General features: G+C 40.7%; 1 protein-coding gene across 9 annotated transcripts in view; it reads left to right on the top strand.

The window, feature by feature from the left end:
* The first annotated feature begins 1848 nt into the window (after window positions 1-1848).
* The window catches only part of LOC110486950 (nuclear GTPase SLIP-GC), a 41085-nt gene continuing 21629 nt past the window's right edge, over window positions 1849-21304 (top strand). Inside the window, exons 1-13 of one of the 9 annotated variants that reach the window (XM_036941733.1) lie at window positions 1849-2110; window positions 2887-3020; window positions 6032-6165; window positions 11282-11362; window positions 11547-11650; window positions 15978-16067; window positions 16287-16314; window positions 16481-16573; window positions 16694-16787; window positions 17113-17338; window positions 17899-18120; window positions 18853-19047; window positions 19833-20011. In XM_036941733.1, the coding sequence (XP_036797628.1) occupies window positions 11296-11362; window positions 11547-11650; window positions 15978-16067; window positions 16287-16314; window positions 16481-16573; window positions 16694-16787; window positions 17113-17338; window positions 17899-18120; window positions 18853-19047; window positions 19833-20011 (1298 nt within the window). In that variant the 5' untranslated portion in view covers window positions 1849-2110; window positions 2887-3020; window positions 6032-6165; window positions 11282-11295. Of the gene's footprint in view, window positions 2111-2201; window positions 2223-2844; window positions 3021-3088; window positions 3333-3456; window positions 3557-5989; window positions 6166-6224; window positions 6478-6601; window positions 6702-11281; window positions 11363-11546; window positions 11651-15977; window positions 16068-16286; window positions 16315-16480; window positions 16574-16693; window positions 16788-17112; window positions 17339-17898; window positions 18121-18852; window positions 19048-19832; window positions 20012-21304 lie in introns of those variants that run through there. The other 8 variants (XM_036941725.1, XM_036941728.1, XM_036941727.1 and 5 more) reach the window with 8 other exon arrangements.

The following is a 21304-nucleotide window of genomic DNA, read 5'->3' as shown; positions in this document are numbered from 1 at the left end:
CTGACCTCGAGCCTGCCTGCCACTCTGTACCTTTTGGACTCTGACCTGGTTTACGATCTTCTGCCTGTCCTCAACTTGCCTCTTGCCCGCCCCTTGTATTTTAATAAATATCAGAGACGCGAACCATCTGCCTCCTGTGTCTGCATCTGGGTCTCATCCTGTGTCGTTTTACAACCATAGAGATCCTATTAGATCTTGCAGATTTATACCATCTGCCTATCTGCACTGACTCTATCTTGCATTGACACTACGCACACACACTAGACTTTAAATACACACCATATATACACACTCACGCACACTATATTGTCACTCCCACACAAAACCCACTCACATTCACATACACTACATATGCACACACACACATAACAGACACGCAAACCGACACAACACAAACACACATTCACACATACACGCACACTCACACACACTTTTACACTCATACTTGGCTGCTGCTGCTCTGCTCTTTATTTTTGTATTTATTATTTTACACACAAAGCTTTATTGTAATGAAGTAGGCCTACTTTTGTGACTTGTGTTCTGTTCTTTTCATAAGAAGTATCTCCACCGATTCCACACAGAGCCTTCATCAGGGTAATATTTGCTGTAGCCAAGAACAACTGCTTTGAAACAATGTCAACCCAACCAAATAAGGTTGAATTCAGATAGAGAACAAGCCTGCCCATCGGGACATGAATTAAACAAACTCAAGGGAAAGTCAATGCAAATTTAGATAATGTCATTTTCTGAATATGTTTGCATGTGACCTTTGTGGAGAGAGCAGAGTGAAATGTGAAACTACACTGACCCATTGAGAAAACAATATCCCCAAAACTGCCACTGGCACTCTGGAATGGGGAATCATTCAAAAACACTTTCTGCATAAAGCCTTCATCATGGTTTAAGTCATGGGAGACAGACACGTATTTAAATAAACACCTGTGCTTAGCTGTGGTCTCAGAAAATATACGTTTTTTCCAGGTCTATTCATTAAATGCTTAGCTGTGGTATCAGAATTAAGAGTTTATCCCAGGTCTACTCTTTGTAAATTCACCATGATATATACCCTGATGAAGCCTCTATGCTGAAACACTTTGGTGTTTTTTAGATATGGTATACGTTATAAGTTTATATAAGTTAAAGTCACGCCTACTTTGTAATCCATACGTAACCAATGCAGCTCTAGCAGGGCAGACATTTGACAAACTGACTTGTTGGAGAGGTGGCATCCTATGACAGTGCCACTTTGAAAGTCACTGAGCTCTTCAGTAAAGCTGTTCTACTGCCAATGTTTGTCTATGGAGATTGCATGTCTGTACGTTCGATCTTATACACCTTCCAGCAACAGGTGTGGCTGAAATAGCCTAATCCACTCATTTGAAGGGGTGTCCACAAAATGTTGTATAGTGTACACAAAACATTATTCTAGAAATGGAAGCACAACAGGGATTACCAACAATTGGTAACCACACACATACAAGTACATGTACAACAACATGCACACACACACACACACACACGCACACACACACACACACACACACACACACACACACACACACACACACACACACACACACACACACACACACACACACACACACACACACACACATACACACACACACACACACACACACATCTGACTGAGCCTTCCCCGGGGCTTGCTGGCCTCCCAGGTGGGCACCCACAGGTGGACAGGAAGGAGCATTGGAGCTCAGTGGAGAGGGGAAACCTGGAGAGAGAGAGAGAGAGAGGGGAAAGAAACCTTTTACACATTACATTCACAAAGAAACAGGTAAATAAACAATAAAAATGTACTTACCAAGATGTCTTAATTAGTTTAAGCACTATTGCTCAATCACAGTAATATACTGAGCACAGTCATTCTATTTTATAGAGGGGAAATTAGGGTTAAGAAAGGCTACCACAAGGAGGTGTTGTTTTGTAGCTTGAATATGAAAACCAGTCAGAACAAGTCAAAGAACGGCAACACCCATCCTGCTGTACTCCTTTACCCAACGCCACATACATTGTTCAGTGTGTTTGTTTGCTGTAGAGAGGTGTGTCAATAGCACAGAATACATTTGTAGAATTTTGCCTTTATGTGGTAAGTATCAGCATATTTTTGTTTAAACTTTCCACACATTTCATGGTAAACTCTCAGTTGATCAGTGTGGGCTCATTTAAAGGAAATACAGAGATTTGCAACTTTATGTGATGTGAGTATAAACCTTTTATTTTATTTCAAATAAGTGGCAGCATGATTAGGTTAGCTTGAAATAGTAGCAGAATGACTGAGCGATGTTTTACAGACATTACAAATCTGTTCTGCAATAGAAACAAACTTTTTTAATGGCCAAATCACCTAAAGTCAAACCAAATATCGAGTTTATTTCAGTGGAGTTCAGTTGATTTGGCCATGAAATATTTGGTCCCAACCCACATCCAGAGTGCAGCGGAAATTTTCCTGGGATTTGCTCATTTCTACTGTCGCTTCATTTGGGGCTACAGCACCCTGGCTTCTCCCCTCTCTGCACTCGATTCTCCCAAGGTGCCATTAACATGGTCAACCCGGCTGTTAACAGGGCGTTTTTGGACCTTAAGCATCGGTTTACTACAGCCCCCATCCTCATCCATCCGGACCCGTCCCTTCAGTTTGTGGTTGAGGTCGACCCTTCTGACGTTAGATTGGGGGCTTGAAGGGGCGGAACATGCATTTTTGGTGTGAACCAACCATAAGAATTTACAATATCTCCACACAGCCAAGCGCCTTAACTCTAGGCAGACCCGTTGGGCTCTGTTATTCACCAGATTCAACTTTACCATCTCCTACTGCCCAAGGTCCAAGAATGTGAAGCCTGATGCTCTCTCTCGCCTGTATAGTTCTGCTGCCACACCTTCTGACTCTGAGACCATTCTCCCTACCTCATTGGAGCTCAGTGGAGAGGGGAAACCTGGAGAGAGAGAGAGAGAGAGGGGAAAGAAACCTTTTACACATTACATTCACACAGAAACAGGTAAATAAACAATAAAAATGTACTTACCAAGATGTCTTAATTAGTTTAAGCACTATTGCTCAATCACAGTAATATACTGAGCACAGTCATTCTATTTTATAGAGGGGAAATTAGGGTTAAGAAAGGCTACCACAAGGAGGTGTTGTTTTGTAGCTTGAATATGAAAACCAGTCAGAACAAGTCAAAGAACGGCAACACCCATCCTGCTGTACTCCTTTACCCAACGCCACATACATTGTTCAGTGTGTTTGTTTGCTGTAGAGAGGTGTGTCAATAGCACAGAATACATTTGTAGAATTTTGCCTTTATGTGGTAAGTATCAGCATATTTTAGTTTAAACTTTCCACACATTTCATGGTAAACTCTCAGTTGATCAGTGTGGGCTCATTTAAAGGAAATACATTTTTTTTGTCATTTAAATTTCCTCATGCAAAAGGTTTCTGAAACTGCTTAGAAATGCCTGAAATGGCTTAGGACTACTTTCAGGGTAAGGAAAAAGATCCGTAATTTTGAAGAGATTTGCAACGTTATGTGATGTGAGTATAACAATATTTTTGTTTTAAATAAGTAGCACCATTAAAGTAAATGATCTTAAATGAGGGTTTAGCTAGGGTTAAATTGGATTCAGATTTTGATTCATATCTTGTAAGCTGATTATTGAATGCTAACATTAGTGCAAATGATGAAAAGTGAGTAATGTTAGAGATTTGCAACTTTATGTGATGTGAGTATAAACCTTTTCCTTTATTTTAAATACAGTGCCTTGCGAAGGTATTCGCCCCCCTTGAACTTTGCGACCTTTTGCCACATTTCAGGCTTCAAACATAAAGATATAAAACTGTATTTTTTTGTGAAGAATCAACAAGAAGTGGGACACAATCATGAAGTGGAACGACATTTATTGGATATTTCAAACTTTTTTAACAAATCAAAAACTGAAAAATTGGGCGTGCAAAATTATTCAGCCCCTTTACTTTCAGTGCAGCAAACTCTCTCCAGAAGTTCAGTGAGGATCTCTGAATGATCCAATGTTGACCTAAATGACTAATGATGATAAATACAATCCACCTGTGTGTAATCAAGTCTCTGTATAAATGCACCTGCACTGTGATAGTCTCACAGGTCCGTTAAAAGCGCAGAGAGCATCATGAAGAACAAGGAACACACCAGGCAGGTCCGAGATACTGTTGTGAAGAAGTTTAAAGCCGGATTTGGATACAAAAAGATTTCCCAAGCTTTAAACATCCCAAGGAGCACTGTGCAAGCGATAATATTGAAATGGAAGGAGTATCAGACCACTGCAAATCTACCAAGTCCTGGCCGTCCCTCTAAACTTTCAGCTCATACAAGGAGAAGACTGATCAGAGATGCAGCCAAGAGACCCATGATCACTCTGGATGAACTGCAGAGATCTACAGCTGAGGTGGGAGACTCTGTCCATAGGACAACAATCAGTCGTATATTGCACAAATCTGGCCTTTATGGAAGAGTGGCAAGAAGAAAGCCATTTCTTAAAGATATCTATAAAAAGTGTCGTTTAAAGTTTGCCACAAGCCACCTGGGAGACACACCAAACATGTGGAAGAAGGTGCTCTGGTCAGATGAAACCAAAATTGAACTTTTTGGCAACAATGCAAAACATTATGTTTGGCGTAAAAGCAACACAGCTGAACACACCATCCCCACTGTCAAACATGGTGGTGGCAGCATCATGGTTTGGGCCTGCTTTTCTTCAGCAGGGACAGGGAAGATGGTTAAAATTGATGGGAAGATGGATGGAGCCAAATACAGGACCATTCTGGAAGAAAACCTGATGGAGTCTGCAAAAGACCTGAGACTGGGACGGAGATTTGTCTTCCAACAAGACAATGATCCAAAACATAAAGAAAAATCTACAATGGAATGGTTCAAAATAAACATATCCAGGTGTTAGAATGGCCAAGTCAAAGTCCAGACCTGAATCCAATCGAGAATCTGTGGAAAGAACTGAAAACTGCTGTTCACAAATGTTCTCCATCCAACCTCACTGAGCTCGAGCTGTTTTGCAAGGAGGAATGGGAAAAAAGTTCAGTCTCTCGATGTGCAAAACTGATAGAGACATACCCCAAGCGACTTACAGCTGTAATCGCAGCAAAAGGTGGCGCTACAAAGTATTAACTTAAGGGGGCTGAATAATTTTGCACGCCCAATTTTTCAGTTTTTGATTTGTTAAAAAAGTTTGAAATATCCAATAAATGGCGTTCCACTTCATGATTGTGTCCCACTTGTTGTTGATTCTTCACAGAAAAATACAGTTTTATATCTTCATGTTTGAAGCCTGAAATGTGGCAAAAGGTCGCAAAGTTCAAGGGGGCCGAATACTTTCGCAAGGCACTGTAAGTGGCAGCATGATTAGGTTAGCTTGAAATAGTAGCAGAATGACTGAGTGATGTTTTACAGACATTACAAATCTGTTCTGCAATAGAAACAAACTTTTTTTAATGGCCAAATCACCTAAAGTCAAACCAAATATCGAGTTTATTTCAGTGGAGTTCAGTTGATTTGGCCATGAAATATTTGGCCCCAACCCACATCCAGAGTGCAGCGGAAATTTTCCTGGGATTTGCTCATTTCTACCGTCGCTTCATTTGGGGCTACAGCACCCTGGCTTCTCCCCTCTCTGCACTCGATTCTCCCAAGGTGCCATTAACATGGTCAACCCGGCTGTTAACAGGGCGTTTTTGGACCTTAAGCATCGGTTTACTACAGCCCCCATCCTCATCCATCCGGACCCGTCCCTTCAGTTTGTGGTTGAGGTCGACCCTTCTGACGTTAGATTGGGGGCTTGAAGGGGCGGAACATACATTTTTGGTGTGAACCAACCATAAGAATTTACAATATCTCCACACAGCGAAGCGCCTTAACTCTAGGCAGACCCGTTGGGCTCTGTTATTCACCAGATTCAACTTTACCATCTCCTACTGCCCAAGGTCCAAGAATGTGAAGCCTGATGCTCTCTCTCGCCTGTATAGTTCTGCTGCCACACCTTCTGACTCTGAGACCATTCTCCCTACCTCATTGGAGCTCAGTGGAGAGGGGAAACCTGGAGAGAGAGAGAGAGAGAGGGGAAAGAAACCTTTTACACATTACATTCACACAGAAACAGGTAAATAAACAATAAAAATGTACTTACCAAGATGTCTTAATTAGTTTAAGCACTATTGCTCAATCACAGTAATATACTGAGCACAGTCATTCTATTTTATAGAGGGGAAATTAGGGTTAAGAAAGGCTACCACAAGGAGGTGTTTTTTTGTAGCTTGAATATGAAAACTAGTCAGAACAAGTCAAAGAACGGCAACACCCATCCTGCTGTACTCCTTTACCCAACGCCACATACATTGTTCAGTGTGTTTGTTTGCTGTAGAGAGGTGTGTCAATAGCACAGAATACATTTGTAGAATTTTGCCTTTATGTGGTAAGTATCAGCATATTTTAGTTTAAACTTTCCACACATTTCATGGTAAACTCTCAGTTGATCAGTGTGGGCTCATTTAAAGGAAATACAATTTTTTTGTCATTTAAATTTCCTCATGCAAAAGGTTTCTGAAACTGCTTAGAAATGCCTGAAATGGCTTAGGACTACTTTCAGGGTAAGGAAAAAGATCCGTAATTTTGAAGAGATTTGCAACTTTATGTGATGTGAGTATAACAATCTTTTTGTTTTAAATAAGTAGCACCATTAAAATAAATTATCTTAAATGAGGGTTTAGCTAGGGTTAAATTGGATTCAGATTTTGATTCATATCTTGTAAGCTGATTATTGAATGCTAACATTAGTGCAAATGATGAAAAGTGAGTAATGTAAGAGATTTGTAACTTTATGTGATGTGAGTATAAACCTTTTCCTTTATTTTAAATACAGTGCCTTGCGAAAGTATTCGGCCCCCTTGAACTTTGCGACCTTTTGCCACATTTCAGGCTTCAAACATAAAGATATAAAACTGTATTTTTTTGTGAAGAATCAACAAGAAGTGGGACACAATCATGAAGTGGAACGACATTTATTGGATATTTCAAACTTTTTTAACAAATCAAAAACTGAAAAATTGGGCGTGCAAAATTATTCAGCCCCTTTACTTTCAGTGCAGCAAACTCTCTCCAGAAGTTCAGTGAGGATCTCTGAATAATCCAATGTTGACCTAAATGACTAATGATGATAAATACAATCCACCTGTGTGTAATCAAGTCTCTGTATAAATGCACCTGCACTGTGATAGTCTCACAGGTCCGTTAAAAGCGCAGAGAGCATCATGAAGAACAAGGAACACACCAGGCAGGTCCGAGATACTGTTGTGAAGAAGTTTAAAGCCGGATTTGGATACAAAAAGATTTCCCAAGCTTTAAACATCCCAAGGAGCACTGTGCAAGCGATAATATTGAAATGGAAGGAGTATCAGACCACTGCAAATCTACCAAGTCCTGGCCGTCCCTCTAAACTTTCAGCTCATACAAGGAGAAGACTGATCAGAGATGCAGCCAAGAGGCCCATGATCACTCTGGATGAACTGCAGAGATCTACAGCTGAGGTGGGAGACTCTGTCCATAGGACAACAATCAGTCTTATTTTGCACAAATCTGGCCTTTATGGAAGAGTGGCAAGAAGAAAGCCATTTCTTAAAGATATCTATAAAAAGTGTCGTTTAAAGTTTGCCACAAGCCACCTGGGAGACACACCAAACATGTGGAAGAAGGTGCTCTGGTCAGATGAAACCAAAATTGAACTTTTTGGCAACAATGCAAAACGTTATGTTTGGCGTAAAAGCAACACAGCTGAACACACCATCCCCACTGTCAAACATGGTGGTGGCAGCATCATGGTTTGGGCCTTTCTTCAGCAGGGACAGGGAAGATGGTTAAAATTGATGGGAAGATGGATGGAGCCAAATACAGGACCATTCTGGAAGAAAACCTGATGGAGTCTGCAAAAGACCTGAGACTGGGACGGAGATTTGTCTTCCAACAAGACAATGATCCAAAACATAAAGCAAAATCTACAATGGAATGGTTCAAAATAAACATATCCAGGTGTTAGAATGGCCAAGTCAAAGTCCAGACCTGAATCCAATCGAGAATCTGTGGAAAGAACTGAAAACTGCTGTTCACAAATGCTCTCCATCCAACCTCACTGAGCTCGAGCTGTTTTGCAAGGAGGAATGGGAAAAAATGTCAGTCTCTCGATGTGCAAAACTGATAGAGACATACCCCAAGCGACTTACAGCTGTAATCGCAGCAAAAGGTGGCGCTACAAAGTATTAACTTAAGGGGGCTGAATAATTTTGCACGCCCAATTTTTCAGTTTTTGATTTGTTAAAAAAGTTTGAAATATCCAATAAATGTCGTTCCACTTCATGATTGTGTCCCACTTGTTGTTGATTCTTCACAAAAAAATACAGTTTTATATCTTTATGTTTGAAGCCTGAAATGTGGCAAAAGGTTGCAAAGTTCAAGGGGGCCAAATACTTTCGCAAGGCACTGTAAGTGGCAGCATGATTAGGTTAGCTTGAAATAGTAGCAGAATGACTGAGTGATGTTTTACAGACATTACAAATCTGTTCTGCAATAGAAACAAACTTTTTTAATGGCCAAATCACCTAAAGTCAAACCAAATATCGAGTTTATTTCAGTGGAGTTCAGTTGATTTGGCCATGAAATATTTGGCCCCAACCCACATCCAGAGTGCAGCGGAAATTTTCCTGGGATTTGCTCATTTCTAACGTCGCTTAATTTGGGGCTACAGCACCCTGGCTTCTCCCCTCTCTGCACTCGATTCTCCCAAGGTGCCATTAACATGGTCAACCCGGCTGTTAACAGGGCGTTTTTGGACCTTAAGCATCGGTTTACTACAGCCCCCATCCTCATCCATCCGGACCCGTCCCTTCAGTTTGTGGTTGAGGTCGACCCTTCTGACGTTGGATTGGGGGCTTGAAGGGGCGGAACATGCATTTTTGGTGTGGACCAACCATAAGAATTTACAATATCTCCACACAGCCAAGCGCCTTAACTCTAGGCAGACCCGTTGGGCTCTGTTATTCACCAGATTCAACTTTCCCATCTCCTACTGCCCAAGGTCCAAGAATGTGAAGCCTGATGCTCTCTCTCGCCTGTATAGTTCTGCTGCCACACCTTCTGACTCTGAGACCATTCTCCCTACCTCATGTCTTGCAGTTACAGTTGTCTGTGGCATCGAGAGGCACAATGTTGTCTGGTCCACAAGGCACAACGCTAACCGGATGTTTGTCCCAGCTCCAAGCTCACCTGCTATCCTGGCTCCCGTCAAACCCTGGCCTTCCTCCGACAACGCTTTTGGTTCCTGACGTCTCAGCCTTCGTCGCTGCATGCATGGTATGTGCTCAGAATAAGACTCCGTGGCAAGCTCCGGCTGGCCTCATTCAACCACTCCCTGTTCCTCATTGCCCCTGGTCCCATATCTCCCTGGACTTTGTCACTGGGCTTCCTCCATCTGATGGCAACACCATCATCCTTACAGTGGATAGGTTCTCTAAAGCCGCCCATTTCATCCCCCTCCCCAAGTTACCTTCAGTCATGGAGACGGCCCAGATCATGGTCAGCACGTCTTTCGAATCCATGGACGCCCTATCGACATAGTCTTCGATCGTGGTCCTCAATTCACATCCTGATTCTGGAAGGCGTTCTGCACCCTCATTGGGTTGTCGGCCAGTCTGTCCTCCGGGTTTCACCCCCAGTCCAATGGCCAGTCAGAAGGTGCCAATCAGGACCTGGAGACGAATCTTCAGTGCCTCGTCTCGACCAACCCCACCGTCTTGTCTCGTCAAGCCTACCAGTGTGTTGTTCCGTACTCCTGTTTTTTCTAGTCCTCCCGGTTCCGACCTTTTCTGCCTGCCCTGACACTGAGCCCGCCTGCCAGACCATTCAGCCTGCCCTGACCTCGAGCCTGCCTGCCACTCTGTACCTTTTGGACTCTGACCTGGTTTACGATCTTCTGCCTGTCCTCAACTTGCCTCTTGCCCGCCCCTTGTATTTTAATAAATATCAGAGACGCGAACCATCTGCCTCCTGTGTCTGCATCTGGGTCTCATCCTGTGTCGTTTTACAACCATAGAGATCCTATTAGATCTTGCAGATTTATACCATCTGCCTATCTGCACTGACTCTATCTTGCATTGACACTACGCACACACACTAGACTTTAAATACACACCATATATACACACTCACGCACACTATATTGTCACTCCCACACAAAACCCACTCACATTCACATACACTACATATGCACACACACACATAACAGACACGCAAACCGACACAACACAAACACACATTCACACATACACGCACACTCACACACACTTTTACACTCATACTTGGCTGCTGCTGCTCTGCTCTTTATTTTTATATTTATTATTTTACACACAAAGCTTTATTGTAATGAAGTAGGCCTACTTTTGTGACTTGTGTTCTGTTCTTTTCATAAGAAGTATCTCCACCGATTCCACACAGAGCCTTCATCAGGGTAATATTTGCTGTAGCCAAGAACAACTGCTTTGAAACAATGTCAACCCAACCAAATAAGGTTGAATTCAGATAGAGAACAAGCCTGCCCATCGGGACATGAATTAAACAAACTCAAGGGAAAGTCAATGCAAATTTAGATAATGTCATTTTCTGAATATGTTTGCATGTGACCTTTGTGGAGAGAGCAGAGTGAAATGTGAAACTACACTGACCCATTGAGAAAACAATATCCCCAAAACTGCCACTGGCACTCTGGAATGGGGAATCATTCAAAAACACTTTCTGCATAAAGCCTTCATCATGGTTTAAGTCATGGGAGACAGACACGTATTTAAATAAACACCTGTGCTTAGCTGTGGTCTCAGAAAATATAAGTTTTTTCCAGGTCTATTCATTAAATGCTTAGCTGTGGTATCAGAATGAAGAGTTTATCCCAGGTCTACTCTTTGTAAATCCACCATGATATATACCCTGATGAAGCCTCTATGCTGAAACACTTTGGTGTTTTTTAGATATGGTATACGTTATAAGTTTATATAAGTTAAAGTCACGCCTACTTTGTAATCCATACGTAACCAATAAATCCATCAAGTCCCATCGCTCAGTCTGTTGCTCTTTAAGGAGGTGTGGGTAACATTTGCAAAAGACTTAGCAAATATTGTAAGCATAACCTTAAGTGTAATAACTGTAAATGTGTATGTCTTTCTCATTTTATGTTTTAGCCTAATGTGGTTTAATGGATAACTTTGTCAGAGACAAATTAACTGAATGGAACTTCAGTGAGTATATTGACAGATTCAAAGGTAAGCATATTTATAAAGTGTTTTTATACATATATTTTATAGACAGGGATGGAATGAACTGGCAAATTAATTTAGAAACATGATTCACTTTGAGCTTTTATTGTTTCATCACTGAATTGTATAATTCTCTTGTGCTGTGAGTTGTCCTGATTCTTTACGACTTCATTTGTATCCTGACATCTAGATGAAGAAATTGACAAGGAGAGTTTCCTGCTCCTAGATGAAAAAGCCTTTGCCAACTTGATTCCAAAACTTGGTCCAAGGTACAAATTTCAAGAGAAACACAAGGTATGTAAAGAAGCTATTTTATTTGATTCGTATTGATCAATTTCTGTTTTTCACATATTGAACATATCACAAAGCCCTATACTTTAGGCATAGTTTAGGGATAGATCAACCAAATATTTTTTTTTTTAGCTTTTTGTAAACTATGTCACAAAATTACTGAAATCTTAATACTTTGTCATGTCTTATTTACTCAACTGCTCAACAAAGTGCAGTACTGCATGACTTTGTTGAAAGGATTTCATATTTAAAGTGCATTTCGGAAAGTATTCAGACCCTTTGACTTTTTGGACATTTTGTTACGTTACAGCTTTATTAAAACAAATGTCCCTCGTCAATCTACACACAATACCCCATAATCACGAAGTGGAAACAGGTTTTTAGACAGTTTTGCAAATGTATTACAAATAAAAAACAGATATATCTTATATATACAGTGGGGCAAAAAAGTATTTAGTCAGCCACCAATTGTGCAAGTTCTCCCACTTAAAAAGATGAGAGAGGCCTGTAATTTTCATCATAGGTACACTTCAACTATGACAGACAAAAGGAGAGAAAAGTCTTCACGAGGTTTTCACACACTGTTGCTGGTATTTTGGCCCATTCCTCCATGCAGATCTCCTCTAGAGCAGTGATGTTTTGGGGCTGTTGCTGGGCAACATGGACTTTCAACTCCCTCCAAAGATTTTCTATGGGGTTGAGATCTGGAGACTGGCTAGGCCACTCCAGGACCTTGAAATGCTTCTTACGAAGCCACTCCTTCGTTGCCCGGGCAGTGTGTTTGGGATCATTGTCATGCTGAAAGACCCAGCCACGTTTCATCTTCAATGCCCTTGCTGATGGAAGGAGGTTTTCACTCAAAATCTCACGATACATGGCCTCATTCATTCTTTCCTTTACACGGATCAGTTGTCCTGGTCCCTTTGCAGAAAAACAGCCCCAAAGCATGATGTTTCCACCCCCATGCTTCACAGTAGGTATGGTGTTCTTTGGATGCAACTCAGCATTCTTTGTCCTCCAAACACGACGAGTTCAGTTTTTACCAAAAAGTTATATTTTGGTTTCATCTGACCATATGACATTCCCCCAATCTTCTTCTGGATCATCAAAATGCTCTCTAGCAAACTTCAGACGGGCCTGTACATGTACTGACTTAAGCAGGGGGACACGTCTGGCACTGCAGGATTTGAGTCCCTGGCGGCGTAGTGTGTTACTGATGATAGGCTTTGTTACTTTGGTCCCAGCTCTCTGCAGGTCATTCACTAGGTCCCCCCATGTGGTTTTGGGATTTTTGCTCACCGTTCTTCTGATCATTTTGACCCCACGGGTTGAGATCTTGCGTGGAGCCCCAGATCGAGGGAGATTATCATTGGTCTTGTATGTCTTCGATTTCCTAATAATTGCTCCCACAGTTGATTTCTTCAAACCAAGCTGCTTACCTATTGCAGATCCACTCTTCCCAGCCTGGTGCAGGTCTACAATTTTGTTTCTGGTGTCCTTTGACAGCTCTTTGGTCTTGGCCATAGTGGAGTTTGGAGTGTGACTGTTTGAGGTTGTGGACAGGTGTCTTTTACACTGATAACAAGTTCAAACAGGTGCCACTACTACAGGTAACGAGTGGAGGACAGAGGAGCCTCTTAAAGTAGAAGTTACAGGTCTATAGAGAGCCAGAAATCTTGCTTGTTTGTAGGTGACCAAATACTTATTTTTCACCATAATTTGCAAATAAATTCATAAAAAATCCTACAATGTGATTTTCTGGATTTTTTTCTTCTCATTTTGTCTGTCATAGTTGAAGTCTACCTATGATGAAAATTACAGGCCTCTCTCATCTTTTTAAGTGGGAGAACTTGCACAATTGGTGGCTGACTAAATACTTTTTTGCCCCACTGTATAAGTGTTCAGACCCTTTGCTATGAGACTCGAAATTGAGCTCAGGTGCATCCTTTTTCCATTGATCATCCTTGAGATGTTTCTACAACTTGATTGGAGTCCACCTGTGGTAAATTCAATTGATTGGACATGATTTGCAAAGGCACACACCTGTTGATATAAGGTCCCACAGTTGACAGTGCATATCAGAGGAAAAACCAAGCCATGAGGTCGAAGGAATTTTCCGTAGAGCTCAGAGAGAGGATTGTGTATCTGGGGAAGGATACAAAAAGAATCTGCAACATTGGAAAACACAGTGTCCTCCATTATTGTTAAATAGAAGAAGTTTGGAACTACCAAGACTCTTCCTAGAGCTGGCCGACTGGCCAAACTGAGCAATCGGGGGACAAGGACCTTGGTCGGGGAGGTGACCAAGAACCCGATGGTCACTCTGACAGAGCTCCAGAATTCTTGTGTAGAGATGGGAGAATCTTCCAGAAGGAGAGCCATCTCTGCAGCACTCCACCATCAGGTCTTTATGGTAGAGTGGCCAGACAGAAGCCACTCCTCAGTAAAAGGCACATGACAGCCAGCTTGGAGTTTGCCGAAAGCCACCTAAAGAACTCTCAGTCCATGAGAAACAAAGATTATCTTGTCTGATGAAACCAAGATTGAACTCTTAAGCCTGAATGCGAAGTGTCATGTCTGGAGGAAACTTGGCACCATCCCGAAGGTGAGGCATAGTGGTGGCAGCAACATGCTGTGGGGATGTTTTTCAGTGGCAGGGACTGGTAGACTAGTCAGGAACGAGGGAAAGATGAACGCAGCAAAGTACACAGAGATCCTTGATGAAAACCTGCTTTGGAGCGCTCAGGAACTTAGACTGGGGTGAATGTTCACCTTCCAACAGGACAACGACCCTAAGCACACTGCCAAGACAACGCAGGAGTGGCATCAGGACAAGTCTCTGAATGTCCTTGAGTGGCCCAGCCAGAGCCCGGACTTGCACCTGATCGAATATCTCTGGAGATACATGAAAATAGCTGTGCAGCGACGCTCCCCATCCAACCTGACAGCGCTTGAGAGGATCTGCAGAGAACAATGGGAGAAACTCTTGAAATACAGGTGTGCCAAGCTTTTAACATCATACCCAAGAAGACTCGTGGCTGTAATCACTGCCAAAAGTGCTTCAACAAAGTACTGAGTGAAGGGTCTGAAAACATATGTAAATGTGATATTTAAGTTTAATATGTTTTCTAAATTAGCAAACATTTCTAAAAAACTGTTTTTGCTTTGTCATTATGGGGTACTGTGTGTAGATTGGTGAGGAAAATAAATCATTTAATACATTTTAGAATAAGGCTGTAACGTAACAAAATTTGAAAAAAGTCAAGAGTGCTGACTGCTTTCCGAATGAACTGTACAGTTGAAGTCGGAAGTTTACAAACACATTATCCAAACACATTTAAACTCAGTTTTTCACAATTCCTGAAATTTTATCCAAGTAAAAAGTCCCTGCCTTAGTTCTGTTAGGATCACCACTTTATTTTAAGAATGTGAAATCTCAGAATAATAGGTAAGAGAATGATTTATTTCAGCTTTTATTTCTTTCAACACATTCCCAGAGGGGAAGAAGTTTACATATACTCAATTAGTATTTGGTAGCATTGCCTTTAAAGTTTTTAACTTGGGTCAAATATTTTGGGTAGCCTTCCACAAGCTTCCCACAATAAGTTGGGTGAATTTTGCCTCATTCCTTTTGGTGTAACTGAGTCAGGTGTGTAGGCCTCCTTGCTCGCACACACTTTTTCAGTTCTGCCCACAAATTTTCTATAGGATTGAGAACAGGGCATTGTGATGACTTTGTTGTCCTTAAGCCATTTTGCCACAACTTTGCAAGTATGCTTGGGATCATTGTCCATTTGGAAGACCCATTTGTGACCAAGCTTTAACTTCATGACTGATGTCTTGAGATGTTGCTTCAATATATCCACATCATTTTAATTCCTCATGATGTCATCTATTTTGTGAAGTGCACCAGTCGCTCCTGCAGCAAAGCACCCCCACAACATGCCACCCCCGTGCTTCACGGTTGGGATGGTGTTCTTCGGCTTGCAAGCCTCCCCCTTTTTCCTCCAAACATAACAATGGTCATTATGGCCAAACAGTTCTACAGTCTATATCAGACCGTATACAACGTGTAAGACAAACATTTGTTTTTACTGCTCTAATTACATTGGTAACCAGTTTATAACAGCAATAAGGCACATAGTTTTTTTTTTGGTATATGGCCAATATACCACTGCTTCGGGCTGTATTCAGGCGTTTGCGTTTTATCGTGCGTAAGAACAGCCATTATTTTGGCTATATACCACACCTTCTCGGGCCTTATTGCTTAATTATAAATAGTTCAAAGGGGTTTAAATGCACTTTATACTACTTTATTTATTGATGACAGGCGATACAAAAGGAGTTAGAAAATGATGGGACAGCAACTGGCAGCCAAGTTCAAACATCCTCCACAATGGCATGGGCTTCCTTGGACCAGGTATGCATTGAGTTGTGAACCAAGTCTCTCAGCATACCGGGCAGACACTTACAGACCTTTGCTTTGTAAAGTATAATGCAGTATAAAAGCATAAAGAATGCTTACCCTTAAAACATGTATGTACTCTTAGTGTAAATTAAGGATGATAGCTATATGATGGTTTTATTTAAAACAATATGTATTTACTTTCCTTTATCTTGCAACGTTCCATTGTGTAAGGCGGCAGCTCCCAGCATTAGTCCACAAGGTACAGATTATTTTGTTTTGTAAATAAAAATGGCATTATGTACCCTGCTCATTTAATCATATATTTCCTCTATTTATGCCAGCACCATTCTTAAAGAATAAACAAGGTTTTGGAGCTTAATCGTATAAAAATAAATATTACAGTAACGATTTATGTTTTTTCTCAGGCAAAATAAAACATCCTCCTACCTTCCCTTCAACCAGTACACCACCAAAGCAACTGTGTTTCTCCAAACCTACACAACCAACCTCTAAATTCGGTAAGTACTTCCAAAGTTACTCCTTTATTACAAAACCGGATAGATTGTTTTGCTTTAGTTAATCGGCCAAAATATCTAGACATTCATACTCATTCATGTTCATTGTATGTAATAACACAGAGAGACAAGCCATGGAGGCAGCAGAGACGTGTGTGACACAAGTCCTTGACAAACTCAAAACTCTTCCCAAGAAGGAATTCATTGACTACCTCAAGTAAGCACTCACAAAAATGTAAAATATGTGTAATTTGAATAAATGAATACGCTGCCATCACGTCATGACAATCGCATCCATCCCATATAAAATAATGTTTACCGACTGACTCTTGAAAGCACAAGTTGTCTGATTTACTAACTTAATGTGGACATTGCATTACTTAAATATGGACCATAAAATAAAAAAATCATACAGCTAACCTTTGGCACAATCACAGCCAGGTCACTAGTCGCAACTAAAAAACAAAACTCAAAGTGTTTCACATTGTACGTACAATTTCTTGAAAGAATGACATTTGATCATGTTTTGTACTTTTTTACAGGGGTAAAATGACAAAGTTAAGGACAGGTGTTAAAAACAAAGTCTTAGTTGGAATATTTGGGAAGACAGGAGCTGGTAAGAGCTCTTTGATAAATGCCATCTTGGGTGAGCAGAATTTTCTGCCCAATGGTGCAAACATCAGCGCGTGTACCTCAGTCATGATCCAAGTGGAGGCCAACATGACTAACTACAGTTACGAGGCAGAAATTGAATTCATTTCAAAAGAGGTAGCTTTATCTATTGTAATGTAATCAATGTCTCTAAAACTATGACCATTGATGTTATTCTTAATTGATTCCAAAACCTTTACTTTCAATTGACCCTTCATTAACCCCCCCCCCCCCCCCCCCCTTGTGCATTGTTCAATTATTTAAACTATTACTTTTTTAATGAAAATGCTCAGTTTTTGCCATTGCAATAATTGACTATGCATTTAAGACCTTGCTGGAGGCTGGTCAGATTCAAGCTTAGTTAGGAACAGTTGCTATCCACTGGAGCGCTCCAATTGGTTGCTTAACAATTTGGGGAGGGGCTTAGCGAAATATCAATTGAAATAGGGAAGTTTAAGCTGTTTATGTGTTGTCAGTGGCACTAAGAGCACAAACGAGTACTATCTATGGGGGGGGGGGGGGGGGGGGGGGGGGGTGTGCTACGTTTTCCATTAGTAGGCTAACAGGTCATTCTTACCAAATTGCTGTGTGAAAGAGTAATACATAAATTACTAATCAATGGTTAGTAAAAATTGAATATTCTAAATGCAATTCACACATGATTATTTTTGTTTTAGGAATGGGAAAATGATTTAAAATCTCACCTGGATATCATGTCAGATGAAAATGACAACAAAAATGAAGAATTAGTCAAGGTGGCAACTGCAAAAATTCAGGCCTTTTACGGAAAAGATGGAGTTGGGAAAAGCTTAAATGACCTGATGAAAGGGGAGCATTTCCGAGAAATTCCAGAATTTCTATCACCAACAAACATTGTTAAGAAGATTTCATGTGGCACGGTAAAAATCTTTTATTTTATTTTTCTTTTTTTACATATAATTAGGAAATTTGTGCAGATTAATTGGTTAATCAACAACTTTAATTAATTAATTAAATCAGATATTTAATGTCACATGTTGCCTTTAATTTTGTCAATAATGAAAAGCTTGTTAGTTTACTTTCAATAAAAAATGCAAAATAATATTTACATTTAACAAATATATGGGGAAGTAAAAATATTATTAATAGAATGTGACTCTTGAAAAATCTGTGAACAAAACTACATTCCAAGTATATCATTTCCCCCCAAATTAATTGATTTGTTTGTATATAAACTAAAATCCTGGCTGATGTTTTTCCCCACACATTGAGAATGTTTTTAGTGACACAGGCAATAGCTGAATATACACTTAAAGGTAAACTCAGCGATAGGACGTAGATGCAGAAATTAAAACCATAGTGGGTCAATTTCCGCAACAACTAAAAGCGTTGAAACGTGAGGCTCAACTTCTCTGCTGTTTAGGTGCACTGGCTAGCATGCTGTGAACAGGGTGAAGCGAACTCTTGCACATGTGCAGATACTGTGTGTGACTGTGAGAACGAAGTCTTGCATCTTGTTAATTTCAATATCAGCAGTGCTGCTCATTAAAACGTAATTTTGCTGAGTCTACCTTTAAACATGTCTGGGTCGATCAACAAAATAAATAATGTACAAGTGTATTTTGAGAGAGCTATGCTTTTGACACTGACAGGCATCAGAGCTTTCTGGAAAGATTGCCTGTTACACAAGGAGTGATAATAAGATGGCAGCAAAACACTACTGGCCACTTGTGAAGTGTGTGACAATTAAGGTGCCCAACACCAAAGAGCTTCTGGAACACATTGTGCTGTTGGATCTTCCTGGAACTGGGGACTGCAACAAGACCAGAGATGATATGTGGAAATCGGTATTAATTTATTTCCCTCTTATGGTCTCAATCTGCCATTTATAATGACTAGCACTTCTTTTTATGTCCCTGAGCAATGTGATTGGTAAAATTTTACCAGGACCTGCCAAATTTTCAGCCAAGAGATCTATACCTTAATCCTTAAAACTGAGATCTGTGAAAGGTGAAACAGCACCACTGGTCGCCCACTGGTTGTTTTTGTTTAGTTGACTAAATGGAGGTGAAGAACTTATTTTTCTCTTTTGTGCCCCTGGTGGACGGTTTTGACGGAGTCCCCCGACATCCTGGGGATCTAATAAACCATCAAATTTCACTTTGAATCTGGAGCGATCTCTCAGGAAAAAAACAGTTTGTTGTTTGCATTAACTTATTTGTGGTTGTAATATTCCAAATTGACATGGCAGTTTCACCATTAAAGGATTCCAGCTTTAATGGTATAACTGCCACTTCTGTGTGCGATATTAAAACAGCAAAGAATATGCTGCAAAAAACAAACTACATTTTTTCCCTCAGACATAATTTCACGCAAGATGGAACAGCAGAATATGTACTGCAAAAATGTTTTACTTCGTTGGACGACGCTGCTCACCTCCGCTTCATCAACAAAACAAAAACAATAACAATGGCGCATGACTTTCTCAAGTAATGTCAAGCCAAGGTTATGGGCAACTGTAGGACAGATTGTCTACTTTCATATAATAAGGTGTAAAAACCTTTCATTTTCTTTTGAGGTGTCTGAAAAGTACATCAACATGCACATTTGTATTAATGCTCTATTTTTAAAGCATTTAAGTCAGTGCTCGTCTGTGTGGATCGTGAATGACATCCAACGGGCCGCCTCTGAAAGAGAGCCATGGATGATTTTGGAAAGCAGCTTCAGTTATCTGATACAAGGAGGAGAATGTGAGAATATCACCTTCATCTGCACCAAGACAGATGCCATCAACCCTAAGAACTACCTGGGGTGAGCTGGGGCTTGTATATTTTCCTGCCTGATTTTTAAACCAGTGATCCTTTGTATCCTGAAATCTATAGGGACCGATTCTGACTTAGGAATTGTACACCTTTCCTACTCACTTGTCATTAGTTGGAATTCAGACTTACCTTATGCAGGTGTGTAGCGGGCTTTGCAGGCGTGGTTCCATTGACCTCACTGAATACATTTAATTCCACCTCTGAAAATCCTCCCACTTGCCAAGCGATTTTATCGTTGAGTTTTTATTCAATATGGCTTTCAGTATGTTTATCTTAATTAAGAAATTCCTTTAAATACAGTGTACTCTACCTTTAATTGGAGTTTTGTTGACAGACTCAATCAAATACATCGAGAGAACAGGTTCAGAATATAGGGATCAATGAAAGAACACCCTTTATGCATATTCGTTTCCTTTTCAGCATCAACAGGTAGAGTTAAACATACTCTGATCTTGTAGATTACTTAAGCACATTTTAGGGTTAGGAAAGTATATATGAATCATAAAGAAATCAGTTTGAAGACACATTACGCAATAAATATATTGATGAATAAATACAGTGGTTTAATTCATCCTGAAAGTTGTCATATTAAATTGCTCAATGGTGATGATGCTGCACTACAAGTCACAGCAAACACTGCCAAAGTGCTGCATGCTAAATGGCAGTGCATTGCTTCAGACACACCCCTCCTGCCAGACCCCCCCCCCCCCCCCCCCCCCCCCCCCCCCCCACACACACACACACACGCCAGCCAATGCACTTTGTCATGTCATCACTATTGACACAACCTGAATCTTCTAATGAACCGAAAGTTTAAACATGGTCTAGACTAAATGTAGGCTAAATTTCCAAGTTTTGGTTCGAACGGTTCATTGCTGTAATCTACAGAAAATGCCATCAAGGTTGTCAAAAGGTTATAAGATAAACGATTCACGTGACGGTTACTACTAAAGGACAATAGGACAAGCGAGTATAAATTAGTCAACTTTTGAATCCTCTACTTTGTGAAATTGCAGCCTGCACTCAGATCGGTGAATTCAAAGTGAATTGTGCTGCTTTCCTGTGTCCCGTTTACAGCGCACAGCGGAGGGAAAGTGTACAGACACGAGCCACAGTGCTAGCTACTGTAGGCTATTAAATATTGCAGGTTTTGGTTATTAACTCTTCAGAATGAATAACCAAAAAACAAAACTTGCAACAAAACACCATGCAAAGGAGAAACATGTAAGCCTATTACAGCAACATTTAAGCAGTAGCCTAGTCTGGCTACTCAACTACAATG

Source organism: Oncorhynchus mykiss, chromosome 13, assembly GCF_013265735.2.
Source record: "Oncorhynchus mykiss isolate Arlee chromosome 13, USDA_OmykA_1.1, whole genome shotgun sequence".
NCBI lineage: Eukaryota > Metazoa > Chordata > Actinopteri > Salmoniformes > Salmonidae > Oncorhynchus > Oncorhynchus mykiss.
Note: the sequence above shows the minus strand (reverse complement) of the source record. Positions and strands in the feature narration are given on the sequence as shown.